The sequence below is a fragment of the Mycothermus thermophilus genome (assembly GCF_041956435.1).
Source record: "Mycothermus thermophilus strain CBS 625.91 unplaced genomic scaffold VTJ04scaffold_1, whole genome shotgun sequence".
Lineage (NCBI taxonomy): Eukaryota > Fungi > Ascomycota > Sordariomycetes > Sordariales > Chaetomiaceae > Mycothermus > Mycothermus thermophilus.
This window is the reverse complement of record NW_027191427.1, coordinates 4666601-4681173: the sequence shown is the minus strand read 5'-3', so window position 1 is coordinate 4681173 and position 14573 is coordinate 4666601. Positions and strand designations below refer to the sequence as shown.

General features: G+C 56.3%; 5 protein-coding genes across 5 annotated transcripts; 1 reads left to right on the top strand and 4 right to left on the bottom strand.

The window, feature by feature from the left end:
• Nucleotides 1-1780: 1780 nt before the first annotated feature.
• VTJ04DRAFT_1755 (uncharacterized protein) lies at nt 1781-3894 on the top strand (the record flags this gene model as incomplete). Its single annotated transcript, XM_069359477.1, has 8 exons — nt 1781-1826; nt 2004-2078; nt 2147-2252; nt 2330-2440; nt 2498-2776; nt 2835-3084; nt 3153-3466; nt 3519-3894. 8 exons carry the CDS (start codon nt 1781-1783, stop codon nt 3892-3894), a joined length of 1557 nt encoding a protein of 518 aa, XP_069224363.1.
• Nucleotides 3895-4830: 936 nt separating this feature from the next.
• On the bottom strand, nt 4831-7182 carry VTJ04DRAFT_1754 (uncharacterized protein; the record flags this gene model as incomplete). The annotated part of the gene is made up of 1 exon (XM_069359476.1): nt 4831-7182. One exon carries the CDS (start codon nt 7180-7182, stop codon nt 4831-4833), a length of 2352 nt encoding a protein of 783 aa, XP_069224362.1.
• A 605-nt stretch (nt 7183-7787) lies between these two features.
• VTJ04DRAFT_1753 (uncharacterized protein) lies at nt 7788-8722 on the bottom strand (the record flags this gene model as incomplete). Its single annotated transcript, XM_069359475.1, has 3 exons — nt 7788-8002; nt 8064-8441; nt 8542-8722. 3 exons carry the CDS (start codon nt 8720-8722, stop codon nt 7788-7790), a joined length of 774 nt encoding a protein of 257 aa, XP_069224361.1.
• A 943-nt stretch (nt 8723-9665) lies between these two features.
• On the bottom strand, nt 9666-11951 carry VTJ04DRAFT_1752 (uncharacterized protein; the record flags this gene model as incomplete). Its single annotated transcript, XM_069359474.1, has 4 exons — nt 9666-10962; nt 11023-11435; nt 11530-11644; nt 11707-11951. The coding sequence occupies 4 exons, from the start codon at nt 11949-11951 to the stop codon at nt 9666-9668; spliced, it is 2070 nt and encodes a 689-aa protein (XP_069224360.1).
• Nucleotides 11952-12825: 874 nt separating this feature from the next.
• Nucleotides 12826-14570, bottom strand: VTJ04DRAFT_1751 (uncharacterized protein; the record flags this gene model as incomplete). The annotated part of the gene is made up of 3 exons (XM_069359473.1): nt 12826-14229; nt 14373-14392; nt 14468-14570. 3 exons carry the CDS (start codon nt 14568-14570, stop codon nt 12826-12828), a joined length of 1527 nt encoding a protein of 508 aa, XP_069224359.1.
• Nucleotides 14571-14573: the final 3 nt, after the last annotated feature.

Genomic DNA, 14573 nt, shown 5'->3' with positions numbered 1-14573 from the left:
GGAAGGACCCTACCGCCGAAAAAACAAAAAAAAAAAAAAAAAAATTAAAGGTTAAAAAGTGGGATCCCCCCTTGACAGACCCGAAACATCATCCACAGATGGGACTCTGAAACCATCGACGGAGTAGGAGCCTCACCAACAATCAGATCGACAACGGCACAGAGCAGGGCGCGCTGCGTCTCAGACCTGGGCTCCTTTTATGGGGATATGCACGGCTTACTCCGGAAGTAGTACTAGTTGCTACTCCGTACTCATTTCAAGTATGACTTGAAGTCAGGCCAAACACCTATCTCTCCTGGCTGCCAGCATCTCCACCCGGGTTTTGGCATTTAGGTACCTATTTATGATCCGGCGTATGTATGTACATACATACATACATACATACAACAGCTGCTGGACCTGCACGGGCATTCTCCGTACATACATACATGCAGATCCCGGTGTACCTACCCGTCGTTGATGCCAGGGACGAGCCAAACTTTCCGGCCCTGGACCCTCTCCATCCCCTCTACATTATGTGCACCAGACTGCCCGGGCTTCACCTAGGTGGCACTTGGGCATACATCGCTTTAACGAGGGTAACTGGCCCAGAAATCTGCAGGAGATTCATGGTAACTTCATCCATCCTGCAACTGGAACAGGTACTTCCCCGAATTGCTACATCCAGATCGCAGGTGACCTTGACATTGGATTGCGCATTGCATCACAACACGAACCACCGAAATCACCGCCACCACCACATTTTCTTGCCATGACGAGGTGGCTGAGCACATCCATGAAATGGATTTCTTGCAGCCAAGAGGCGAGGTGAGCTGGATCGCTGGTCTGGGGTTCCGGTGTGTTTGTGTCTGGAAGCTCGTGTGGAGCCCAGGCCAACAGCCCCTCCCTTTCCCTGGTAGAAGCTCCCATCCCTTCAGCTCAAAAGCCGTGGGGTTCCAGTATTTTTGCCTTCTTTGACACCTCGACCACATCCATGAAGGGAGATCCGTCGCCGCTACAGTATCCGTACACAGAAATGTGTAGAACACCCCCCAAGAGAGGGGTCACGACACAAAGGATTTTTTTCCGAGCCCTTGAGGAGCTCACTAAGAGGGATATTTGACACAGCTGCAACAAGCCCGAGCGAATTTGTGGTCGGCTTTGGCCGTGTTCTTGAGAAATCGTCGTCTCTGGTTTCTTGTTTGCCTTGAACTGGTTGACGTTTTCGATCTCGACATGCTAATGCCAGATTCTGTAGGTACTTGTACTGCACTTCCTACGCAGTAACCTACAGAGTGGTCCACCATACTTGACCAACCTGTTTCACAACATGGCGGCACAAGGCGTTGTCTTTTGTGTGAAGGGATCTCTGGGACCCACGTCATCGCTCTCCCGGCCTCCACGCCCCTCCATGCCCCGCCCAACAAGCTAGCAGCTTGCAGCCGCGCGGACGGCTTGACGGTCTTGTCGTCGACCGTCGACTCCGGTAGAATATTTCTTCTAATTTTTGACCGATTGCCTGCCAAAGGTACACACACACAAGTCTCCTGCCAGCTGGGGGCCTTCCATCCCGTAGCCAAAACCTTCCGGACATTCCTGGAAATTCCGTGAGCACTCAATCACCTAATCCCTTCATCCGGAATCCCTACAAAAGTAGTCCCTCACAGCTCTCAACAACACATCCCGCCCTGGCTCCCGTTTACTTTCTCCACTTTTATTTCGCCTTTTCTCAACGTCTTTCCCAGCTTTTTGGGACCGTAGGGCTGGCCGTGAACTTGGAACATATCTCGTTCCGCCGAAAATGAAGTCTCTCGTACCCGTCCGCCAACGGGCAGCATCCAATGCCAGTGAGTCTGGGTTTCCAATCTTATGCTCCTCTGCCCGTCCCAGTTGCGGACGCCGAGTGTCTACTCCCGACGGCCTGATCAAAGTCCTCCGGCCCAAGACGCGAGGCAAGAGACTGGACATGCGCTTTCTGTTGGAGCCATTGCAACAGGCAGAGCTAACTAGGATTCATTGCGTAGGCAGCCGATCCTCCACCGAGGTGACAGAGCAAGTGGATGATGACACTACGGTGGTTGAGCCAGAGCAGGGCAATGGTTCGTCCGGCATCTCTAAATGTCTTAAAATGCACCAGCAACCGGCTTAGCAACTGACATTGATCCAGTCTTGTCCCATCTCATCGCCCAGTTGAGGCCCGGTGCGGACCTCAGCCGGGTGACTCTGCCCACCTTCATCCTAGAGCCACGAAGTATGCTCGAGCGCATCACAAAGTATGACCCAAAACACAGATTTTGAGGCTTCTCCTGTTAGCCTAGAGATTTGATGTCGCTAACCAGCTCGTGGCTAGCTTCATGTGCCACCCCGAGATGCTGTTGCCAATCTCTCAAATTGATGACCCGGTGGAGAGATTCTTGGCTGTGGTGCAATTCTACCTCAGCGGTTGGCACATCCGTCCACCGTAAGTCCCTCCACCTTTCACACAAGAAATTTATCTTTGGCTGATTGGCATGCCCAGGGGAGTCAAAAAGCCCCTGAACCCCATTCTTGGTGAGATATTCACCTGCTCTTGGGACTTTCCTGACAACACCCATGCGTACTACATCTCGGAGCAAACTTCTCACCATCCCCCGAAGTCGAGCTATTTCTACATGGCTCCTCACCATCATATCCGGGTGGATGGCACCCTGAAGCCGAAGAGCAGGTTCCTAGGCAACTCTGCTGCCAGCATGATGGAGGGAACGGCCATATTATCCATCTTGAATAGGGGAAGGGATCCCTCCAAAGGAGAGAGATAGTGAGTCACATGTCCTAGACATGAAAAGGAATGGTCAGCGCTGACATATGCAAACCAGCTATCTCACACAGCCCAATATGTACGCGCGGGGCATCCTCTTTGGAAAGATGAAATATGAGCTTGGTGACCACAGCTATGTGCGCTGTCCTGAAACCGGTCTCTCGGCGGATATTGAATTCAAAGTCAAAGGCTGGGTCAGCGGCACGTACAACGCCATCGGGGGCTTCATCAAGGACGACCAAACCGGCGAAGTCCTCTACGAGCTCTCTGGACTCTGGAACGAGGAGATGTACATTCGCGATGTGAAGGTGAGCCCACAACACTAACAGCAGCAAGGCGGCGAGGCTGTGAACTGACAAGCGACACAACGAAAAAGACGGGCCAGAAGGAGATGTTCTTCAACGCTCTGAAGGCCAAGCCTACACCTCCCATCTGCCGCCCCATCGAGGAGCAGGAAGAGCGGGAATCCCAACGGCTGTGGGCAAAGACGTGCCAAGCAATCAAGGACAAGAACCACGAGCTTGCTACCGAGGAGAAAACCAAGATCGAAGAAACCCAGCGCGAGGAGGCGGCGAAGCGTGCCCAGGACGGCGTGGAATGGCATCCCAGGCTGTTCCGCAGGGTTCGCGGCGGGCCGGGCGGCTCCGAAGAAGGCGAGGAAGATCTGGAGTGGATCATCAACGCGACAATGTCAGTCTTATTTGCCTCTGACTCCTCAAAACCGGTATGCTAACTTCCGCAGAGACGGCACGACCCCCGAGAAAAAGGTCGCCCAGATTCTGGCCATCTACCCCATCGTCAAGGGCCAACAGCACAACCAAAATCACGTCATCCCGCCGCATCACCACAACCATGCTCAGCCGCCAAAGAACAATGGTGTCAGTGGTGATCGCAATGGCGACCTGATCGACCTCTCGGACGATTCTGCTACGAAACCGCCCACCAACGGTACCGCTACCGCTGCCGTTGTCGCTGGGCAAGAGAAGAAGAACGAGCCGCTGAACGATTTCCAGAACGACCTGAAGAAAGATCTCCCAAACACCGGCGAGAAGAATGGAACGAAGGCGGTTTCAGCGTCGGCGGACTCGGATGACGAATTCCACGACGCAGAGGCATAACCACGTCCGTGGACGTTCAGACTTGATTTTCATTTTTTGTTGATTTCATGCGGGAAGGGGGCGCGCAGGCTGTGGCATTTACAAGAACGGCAAGGCACAAGCAAAGAAACACAAGTTCCACGGTGGGAGTTCTTCTGGTGAAAGGTGGCAGGCATGCTGGTTAGGAAAACAAAAGATCTGGGAAATGGGCTTCATCGCATCATTATCGTCATCATGGCACGGGGAGGCGGGATGGGTTCAACACTTCATCGTGGGTCATAGGGAGGAGGCGATTGCGTGTGAGTGTTTTTCTGGTAGCGCAAATGAGAATGGACTGAAGGGGAGGGAGGGTTGAGGAATAGGGCATCTTGCGTGTGTGGTGTGTGGCGTGTGTGTGAAATGTGATACCTCTGCGGTGAGCGACACGACTTCCTGGTTTTCGCGGCGCTGGTGGTGTTTTGAGTTAATCGGAGCGAGCCTGTGTATAGGTAGGATATCCTTGGGCGGTGGCTTGTATGCATAGCCGTCTTGTTTTGAACATGTCCAATCTCTCCTCTACTCATCGGAATACATCCACAGGATAGGATTGGTGAGCATGTGGAAGAAGGTCTGGATGAGCAATATTACACAAGAATGCTGACCACGCAGTGTCTCTCATTCTTACGGTTGACACGATAATAATATCATGATCCATCCAGATACAAATCGAACACTTCAGGCCCGTGAAGGACGTACCACTAACATATATATATATATACCTACAACACAATCTGGCATGCCCAGAGGCAAATCATGCGCTTGATGCCTCAGAAAATAGACACCTGAAATGGGGTATATGCAACATACGGAGGATAGACAGCCGCTAGAGGGTATCGGCGACTCAAGGCAAAAAAACAAGAACGGAAATGAACATGCATGAACGAAAACAACCGAAAAACAAAAACACAAACACAAGAACTAAATCTCATAGAAATAATCCTCATCCAACCCTTCCCTACTCGGCACCACGCCCACCCCGTTTTCCTGCCCCGGGCCTCCCCCGTACATGTGTTCCAGGCGCACGTTAAGCAGCCGAATCTTGAGCCCGTACTCACTGACCAAGGTCACGAGCTTGTTAGTTTCGGCGGTGATGGGCGCCTGGTTGAGCAGCATGAGCAGGCCGTCCAGCCACTCCGAGGCGAGGCTGTGGTTAAGCGGGTACAGCGTCAGCACGGGCGTCTCTTTGGGGTCGTCGCCATTCGCACCGCCAGACGCGCTGGCATCGCCGCCGCCGCCGCCTCCGGACGTGCTGGTGTTTCCGTCCCGATTTGATGTTGTGCTGCTTGGGCTTTCGTCGGCGAAACTGTAGATGGTGATCTTGGTGGTTGGTTTGGTGGGGATGGCGGCTCCGTTGTGGCGGCCCGTCAGGGTAGGCGTGCTGCTGTTGGGGTTGACGGAGTCGTCTTCGGCATCGCCCTGGGTCTCCGGCTCGGGAGGGTTGGTCGAGACGTTGGACACGACGGAGCTGATGCTGCCGAGATCGATCTTCTCGGTGAGCATCTCCAATCCGGGATCGTAGGCCAGCTTCTCGGGAAAGTCTGCGTAGTGCAGGTAACGCCGGTTATGGGAGAGCTTGGCGTATCGCCAGGGTTGGTACAATCGGCGCTTGTTGTAGCTCTCCTGCTGGCGCCCCTGGGGCATCGGCTTGGTGAACCAACTGCCCTGGAGCAGACAGCGGATGCGCTGCTCCTTGACGAACTGAAGTGCCTCATGCTTCAGCTCCTCGCGCACCTGGAAGAGGTGAGGGCCCCACTGGTCCTCGAAAGAGAGCTCGAGTAGATTCATTTGTATCTCGCGCAGGCGCGCGACGTCATATTCCTGGAGTTCCTCCTCAACCTCGAGCACGTCCTTGGTGCGGTTCGCCTGGCCCACCACCTGCTCGATGAGCACGCGCACGAGCTCGGCCACCTTGTCGAAATCATCTCGCTGCGCCCCGGTCGCCTTCCACAGGCGGAAAAAGGCGTGCAGACCAGCGGTATGAAGCCGCGACCACTGCAACAATAGCGGCCGGAACAGCCTGTCCTGGGCTTTCGGATCGCTCAGAGCTAAGTAGGCCCTGATGTCGTCGAAATCCGTCTTATCTACTTCGAAATGATCATAGAGGATCATGGTGACGGCCAAGCTTGCCCTCGCCACGGGGCAGCGTTCGTGCAACGGCCTCGTCGAATGCTCCAGCAGCAACTTCTGAAACCCATCTTCGTTCTTCCTGACAAAGTCGGTTAGGTCCATCATGCCCAAGAACCCAGCCGTCTCAAACTCGTTGGCGGGAGACTCAGTTTCGAAGCCCAGGCGTCGCCACTTTTCTGGGTTGTGCTTCCTGCTGCCTTTCTTGGCTGCGTCGGCGTCTTCCGCCCCAGGAGTGACGCCGTTGACGTGTCTCCTGTCGGGTGCGCTCGCCAAATGCAACCCCTTCAGCGCGCGCCTGTGCTCCGGACGCTCCAAGTCAACCCGGACCTCCCTCCACTTACGGAGGAGCACTTTCGTGAGCGATTGAAACTCAAGCAGCGGTTGGGCAAGATCCTGCAACGCCGAACTCTGCAGAAGGTTGTAGACAGCACGGATCAAGCCGAGGTCCTGTAGACGTTTGATGAACTTGCTCCACTCCTCGCCACCACCACCGCCGCCGGTAGTCCCTCCCCCGACGTTCCGCGTTGTTGTTGTCGAGGGAGCGCCATAGCCACCGTCGTTCGAGATCGCATCACGGATCAGAGCGTTGATGAGCATCAGGGCGTTGGCGCACAGTGCGTGGTCGGCGCTTTGCAGTTGTTGTATCACCAGCTCGAAAAACTGCGGGTACACGGCGACGGCGGGTTTTAGGGCGCGGAAGCCGTATGTTCCAGGTGCGCGAAGGCTGCCCCCTCCCCCACTGCTTGCACCCGGGCCACCTGGAGACCCCGTCGATGATTGTGACCTCCCAACCAGGGCGACAAGAATAGACATGGCGCCGCGCAGGATGTTGACCAGCGGATTGGTGACGATCAGCTCAACGATGCGCTCGACCAGGTCGCCGGCGGTGGGCCCCTCGAAAATCTCCCAGCCCATGTCGACCTCAAGCAGGCGGGTCAGGCTCTGCAGCGAGTAAGCCAGAGTGTTGCCGGCGGTGGTCATGATGAGCCGGCGCAGGATCACGAGGCCACCAGACGAGATGAAGACGTCGGCAAAGGCGGGGTCGTTGATGGACGACTGGAGCTTGAAGACGGCCATCTTGCGGGCGGCATCTTCGTCTGAGGCCAACCGCGACAGAAGCGCGGGGATGTCGGCTTGATCCATGGTTACTGCGGTCGAAGTCGGGTTGTGGTCCGACCGTCGGCGCGATCAAGGACAGGATATGGCGTGGACGGCAGGATTGGTTCGATGTTCGGAAGCAGAATCGCTGTGTCTCGGGGCTGGAGGTCGAAGGTCGGGATCGGATGCGCTCAGAGGAGTGTTGGTTGATTCAGGCGGTAGGGCTTCCGGTCGGCCAGGTACTTTCGATCAAATCAGCAAGGGGGAGGTTGCGTAGTTATGGGGACACGGTGCTTTGCAGGATGCATGCGATCATGCATCTGGTGTCGCGATGTTGAGGATGTCGAAGTTGATGAGCTATCAGCGACCGATCCACTGCGTCGCAACCCTGTCAGGGGTCTTGGGGAGCTTGCTGTGGAGGACAGGGGGAGCGCGGAAAGTGGGGCATACAGCTGATGAGATGCACGTCATTCATTGGCCAATGGCGATCGTGACGCGCCAAAAGTGGGGCCAATTCAGGAACCACAGTCCACATCTGGCACATGAAACGGGAACAAGTCAACGTGCATCCATCCCATCCATCTTCAACACCAGACATTCGATATCTCCTATATTTCTCTCAACCCACCATCTGCCTACGAGTACAAATCCTAGGCGGTCTTCTTCTTCTTCCCAAATCCAAGGAAAACAGCCTTCACCACTTGCCATGCCACCCCCAGCGTCCACATCACCTTTCCCGTCTCATACTGCTGAGGCCTGTCCCCAGTCTCAGTGAAGCTCAAGCTTAGCTCGGCCACGGGTCCCGGGAATCGCCCACTCAGCCTAGCATACGCTGCGGCCAAATCATTGCCGGTGGTGACGCCGCCTAGGTCCATCACGGTCAGTCAAGTGACAAGAGTAAGACGGTGGCTCTCCTAGTTGCTTACCGCTGCTCCAAATATTCCCATCTCTCGTCCACCTCAATTCATTTCCCACCCATTCCACCCCATCAAACCTCTTCGCCAGCTCGTCTTGCAGACCCCTCGGGCCGCACGCCTTCTTCCCCTTCAACAACCCCGCCTCTCCACAGACGAGGATACCCGTGCAGATGCTCAGTATGTCTGTCTCTTGGCGAGCAGCATGGGCAGCCAGCCAGGCCATCGCGTCCCTGTGCTTGCTAAAGTCAAGAGACGGGTCCGGGCCGGGAACGATGACGACATCGAGCTGGCCGGGCGCAACACCCGGGTCGGAGAAGTGGTGGGTGCAAGAGATTTTGGCGTTTGAGGTGAGCGGGATGAACGAGCCTGGTTGAAGGGTGGATATGTCTGTGTCCCTCTGTTAGTGATGCCTCCCTATGCCAGCATTGATTGGATACTTCGAACTTCGAGATGTCTAAAGTACATGAACAAAGTCAGGATTACATACAAGAGATCTGGATACTTGGCGCAATGTTGAGAATGGGGAAGGGAACGAGATCCTTCACCAAGGTCATGTACTCGTAGCTCATGCTCCCCAACACGTCGACACATGCAAGATCGAGGAATTGAGTGTCGGGCAGAAGAAATACCCCGATGCGGATTGTCTTTCGAGTTTCAGATGCTGTCATGGCGAGGACAATGAAGTGGACAGACAGAGTGAAATGTAGAAACTGGAGAAGGGGTCAAGTCTGGAGGTTCGAAAGCTGTTTCGAGGCACGAGCTGGATTTCCATCGCTTAAGTATCACTCCGATCCCATGGTTTGAAAACGTAGTCCACGTAAGCCCTGATGTTGATATTCCGAACGGCACCGGAGAGCCGGCCCCGGGACCCACGGCCGGCCGCCACAAGCCGGCGCCGGATGCTGGGCCCGGGGTCTCGGGTGGCACCCGGCTTCAATGCTGATTGGCCGTCTCGACAGATAAGATCCGAGAGGGTTCGGCGCTCGGAGCTCGGACAACATTCAACCGTCCTTCCAATCTTGCAAGCCACAAGCCCTCAGAGGTGACCAGTGCCGCACAAGCCGAAGATGTTACTCGAACATATGAAACTTCGGGTACGTACCGTTTCTGTGCCCTTAGTAACCCAAGGCTTGTCCGGGAGATGGGCACCCGTTGAGCTCGACAACCCAAGTTCTGCACTTGACGAGAGATCCTATTCGACATAGACACAAGGAAAATATGAACATAAACGAGCGACATCAGGCCTAACGCCTCTAGGTATAGACCTACAAACACAAAGCCCCAACCCATTCCAAACCGCTGGTCATGACCCATTCATACCCTTTCCCCCGCGAGGGGGTGGTTGGGGTGGATATACCGTAAACCTTGATGACACAAATCCCTCCCTGCCGCCGTCCAGATTATAGCCTCCCCTCACAAGCATGCCTTCCCTAGTTTCGCCTCTCCTTGGACGTTAATGTTGACAAAAACGAACGGACAAACAGAACCTGGAATGGCATGGGATGAAGGGCAAACGGACGAAAAACCCCGATCACCGCCACCACTTCCGAACCGTCCTGTTCTCTCTTTCTCTTCTCACATTTCCTGCAAAAACTCCACAGACAGGCCACATCACCGTCCCCACTTAAGCGAAAGCAGGCCCGTCGCCGCCGCCACATCCTTCTCCTTGCTCGGACTGATCGTGCCGATGGAGGAGAGAAGGTCCTCTTTCACAGCAGCAGCACCGGCACCCCGCTCACTGCGAGGGCAGCTGCTTTCATCGTCGCTCTTTCCTCCCACATCAAGCCTCCGGTGCTGGGCGTTATCCTCGATGTCACTGTCTTCATAGATCACTAGCGCGGCAGCCGAGGAGTGTGACCTGCCCGGCCTGCCGCCGCCGGCCCGGTAATACCCGGAGCGGCGGCGCGGAGAAAGCGAGAACTTGCCCGGGGAGGAGTTACCCCGCTGGAGCGACGGCGCGGAGGCGCGGATGCGGCTGGGAGAGTATGGGTATGCCGATGTCCGGCGGGGGTTACGGTAGCTGTCGGCCCTGGAAGCCGAGGCCGTTGGCGCGGCGGAGGGAAGGGAGCGCCGGCCCGAGGCAGCCACGTACCGAGGGCGCGGGATGCCGTCCTCGTCGGGGCTCCAGTTCTCCTTGTCCGAGTCGTTGGCATAGAAGAGCTCGGCAGCGGTGGTTGTGGTGCTGCCGGGGTTCTTGGCCGGACCCTCCACGACGCGCTTCTCACCAAGGCCCAAAGTACCGTTATCAACCCTAACACGGCTGCTGCTTAGCGCTATCGCCGACACGTCAGACTTGTGCCTCTTCACCGAGCCTGGTTGGAGCGAGCTGCGGCGCTTGGCGTTGGTGCTCCTTTGCTTGAGGATGGCGCTGTTGGTCAGGGCATTGGTCGACCGGACAAGGTTGATGGCAGCGACTGCGGACCCGCTGCTCTCATGCTTGGCCTGCTGGATCAGAGGATCCTCAAGGTTCTGTGACGTGGCGCAGGCCTCCCAGGCGTGGACGTCACTCGACCGGCAGCGGCGGAGCGAGGGCGGCCGGCCGATGGGGTCGAGGACATATTTCAAGGAGCTTCGAGGGTCCTTGGGCAGTGAAGAACCCCGAGACAACGAGGAAATTCCGTCCAGGGAAGACACTGGAGGGAGGCTCCGGCGAGGATTCCTGGATGCCGCATCGCTAAGCTGCAATGGCGGAAGGCGGATCGGGTCTGGCAAAGGCGCCGTGTTGGAACCCTCCGGACGTTGAGGGGCTGGGCGCGGCGGAGAGCTTGTTGACTCGGTGATCTCGGCTCGCCCATCCAGAGACAAGGAGAGACAAAGGCGTGCCGGCTGAGAGCTAGGACGCGGTTCGGCGGGCTCAGAAGCGAAAGAAGACGTAGGATTCGGGCAACTCGACGGGAACGGTTCAGACCTGGAGGTTTGGGTTAGCTGGAGTTACGGGCCTGGCACCAGAAGCCGAGACGAGACAAACCTGAAGGAACTCTTGCTGTTGGACGGAGTTGCGGACAGGCTGCTCATGTTTCTCCGGTTGGCCAGATACCCAGTGCTGAGCGAGAGGGATCTCGTGAGCGACGGCCGAGGGACTCCAGCAGCATCGAGCGGTGCAGGCGCGGTGCCTGGTGCTTCCTGGACAGTTCCGGGAGAGACCGCCGGAGAGCTGGGGGAAACAGTTGACGGGACAGGTGGGTTCGGGATGGACATGGGTGGGGACAGATTGACGGCCGGCGTCGCGACGGCGAGGTTGTCGACCTCGAACGACTTGTTCTTCTGGCAAACCATGTTCGGTGAGAGGACTTGGATGCGACCGTGGGTGAAAGCTTCGACCTTGGATGGGACAGGCTCGGATTTCCTCCTGTCAATCTGGCGGCGGTTTTGGAACCAAATCTGTCGTCATTAACGTGTCAGTGCGGCTATTCCCACCCAAGCACGCGTGGAGACGCGGGGACTGGCGCGTGCGGTGCTAAACAGGCGGACCCACCTGTATCCTCGCCTCGCTCATGTCGATACACTTCCTCACAAGCTCACGGCGCGCCGCCTTGTCTGGGGTGGGGTTCTGTTCATAAGCTGCTTCGAGAATAGCCTTGTCCTCGGGCCTAGGCGCGGGGAACGCGTCAGTATGGAACTGCCAATGGGGCCAGACCGGACAAGGACGCACAATGTCTTCTTCCTCCTGCCTTTGGGAGGTGTTGGGCCCTTGACGCCGTCCTTGCCCATGGCCGCCAGTCGAGGTGGGGAGCGCAGTTTATGCCGTGGGGATTGTCGAAGGCCTGCTAGGAGCTTATGTTGAGCCGGGCTCCGGGGCGGTGTCCCTGGTGATGTGGCGGGAGACGGGCCGGGCGACGACGAGCTCAAGGAGGATGCCGGCGGTTCGGCCTTGACCTGGGACTCTTGGGACTCCATGGTGCACTCGCGGGGATATCAGAGAAGGATCAGACGGGAAGTTTTCGACACTCGAAAGACAAGACAGACAGGCACGCGTCAAAATGTGCCGTGGACACGCTGGCAGCGCAGAGGCGTGCTTTGCGCGGGACGCAGAGGAAGAGGCCCAGCAAAGTAAAGGTAAATAAAAAGGAACGTGGGCAAGTCAAGAGAGCGTTATTCCATAGTGCAGGCGCTCCTTAAGTGCAGTGAATGTGTTTCTGGAGAATTGGACTCGGACGGAGAGAGGGAAAAGAGGTGCGGCGTGGTGTAGGTGAAATGCTGGGGGGTATTATTTGCCGAGGCGTGTACATACTAATAACGTGCAAGACCCACTGCAGCGCGCGTTCCGCGACGGCTCGCGTCAGCGAATCATGGCTGTGGCAACCGTCCAGAAGAGGAAACTAAGTCAACACAGGGGATCAACACCAGGTGGGACCATCATCATCATCGTCGTCGCTGGACGCAAACGCCATTGCAAAACGTACACTCGTTGGCGCATGAGGTTGAGTTCCTTTGATGCTGGGTTTGTTATCGACTGCAAGAGTCGGGAATGTATAAGCCTTGCTCGAATCCTGATCTTCATAATCGCCCGTTTCCGAGCTATCGACTCTCCAGCTGTTTAAAACACACAAGCACTGACGCCATGGAGACGTCCATTGACACAGAAGAAGATAACCATAGACATGAAGAAAGATGAATGACGGCATATTCTTGGCCTGTCATTCCGGGTATATAATCCATTGATATCCTCCATGTTCAACACATCCTCCATCCATCCATCCATCCACCCACATCACATCATAACCGATTGATCAAGCAAACAGACAAGCAACATGCATGCAACAACCATCCTTTAACCCTTCAGAGGGCCATTGATGCCACCAATGGCAGCCGCACCATCCTTGCTGGTACCAGCAGCCTGCTGCGGCGGGGCCATCTGCAGCTCGCCCGCAGCCGCGCGCATCAACACGTCGCGACGAGCGCGCTGCTCCTCCTCGAGCTTGGCCACCTTCTCCCGGAGCTCAGCAATAATACGATCCTTCTCACGAATCGTCGCGCGCAGGGAGGTGCGACTCTGCTCGATGCCGCGAGCGCGACGGCTCCAGCGGTTGAGCACCTCGCGCAGCGTGCGCTGAGTCGACGGCGACACTCCGGGCTCCGCCTGCAGGAAACCCAGCGTGATAATGGTGATTTCCTCATCCTCTCCAATGTCAGTAAAGGTGGTGGGGCTGATGCCGTTGTTGTTGCCGAGACCACCAGAAGTGGGGTTGGTGTGCGCCATGGCGTCACGGAAGCGCACCGGAGTGGGAGTGACGAACTGGGAAGCTGGGCCGGTGACGACCGGGCGAGCTTCGGCGTTCTTGAAGCGCTTGGTACCGGGAGTGGAAGCCATCGAGTCGATGGTGAAGCGGGTGTTGGCTGACTGAGGGGTCGGGAGCCCGTCGAAGCTGAGATTGTTGTCGAGGACGTTCTTCTTGCGGTTGTTGGCTGGCGTGATCGGGTCGGTGGCACCACTGAGCTTGCGCTGACGAAGATTCTTCTGGACCGAAGCTTTGTCGGTGGGGTTGGAGGTGACGAGCTCGTCGTCCGAAGAAATGTCGTCTTCGTCCACAATGGAGCGCTTGCGCTTTGTCGTGGCCAAAGCCTTCTTCTTTTTCATCTGCTCGAGAAGGCGAATGCGAACCCAAACTGGGATACGCTTAGAATCCCACTCTTCATCTGAGCTGGAGACGTCGTCACGGGGAATGCCCCGGAATATTCCAAATCGGCGCACCTCGGTGGCAGGATGCGGGTCCTTGTCTTGGGCACCGGTCGAAGTGTTCGAGGTGGTCTTGTTCTTGGAGCCCTCGGAGCCGTCGATCGGCAGGAGTCGGGCGTCGGTCGACGAGGCACCGCCGGGATTCTCAATCGAGTTCATGACCGGCATATTGTTGAAGTGGGCGAGGTTGTGAATGTGTGAAAATAAATTGCCCGGGCTTGTGGGAGCTGACAAGACGAAGTTGGTGGAAGTGGGAGTGGGAGAGCTGTAAAGGTTCAAAGGTAACGTGTTGGGGTTTGCCGGAGAGGGTAGAGAGAAAGATGTGGGAGAGGGTTGATGATTGAGATGTTGGTTGAAGAGTTCTCGCTTGAACTTTTCTGCGTCCTCGAGCCAAAGGAAGAACTGGCACTGGTTTCCAGACGACACAGGATTGGGACAGGTGTAAAAGTTTCGGCCTTTGTTCTTGCCCTCCTTCTTAACTGTGAGGAAACTGGCCAACTGTGGAGCCCGGTCAGTCCAGTCCATTGTTGACTCGCCTGAATAGGCGTCGGGTACACAATAGCAAAGAGCGCAACAATAGGAGCGCAACAGCATTAAATAGGCCAAAACAATAAGAAGCCCAATTGGTCCGCACTCCGTACCTTGCGGGGCTCACAAGCACCTACGAAACGTGTCAGAATGTACCCATAACAATATAGAAATGAATGAGAGACCCATCAGCAGCCCATTGACTTACAATACCAGCGCCCATCCTTGAATTCACCAGGCGGGCCACGGCTGCTGAATGTGTGGGAAGTGGCCGCAGCCATTTCTTGGTCCAGGGGCGCGGTTGCCGCCATGTT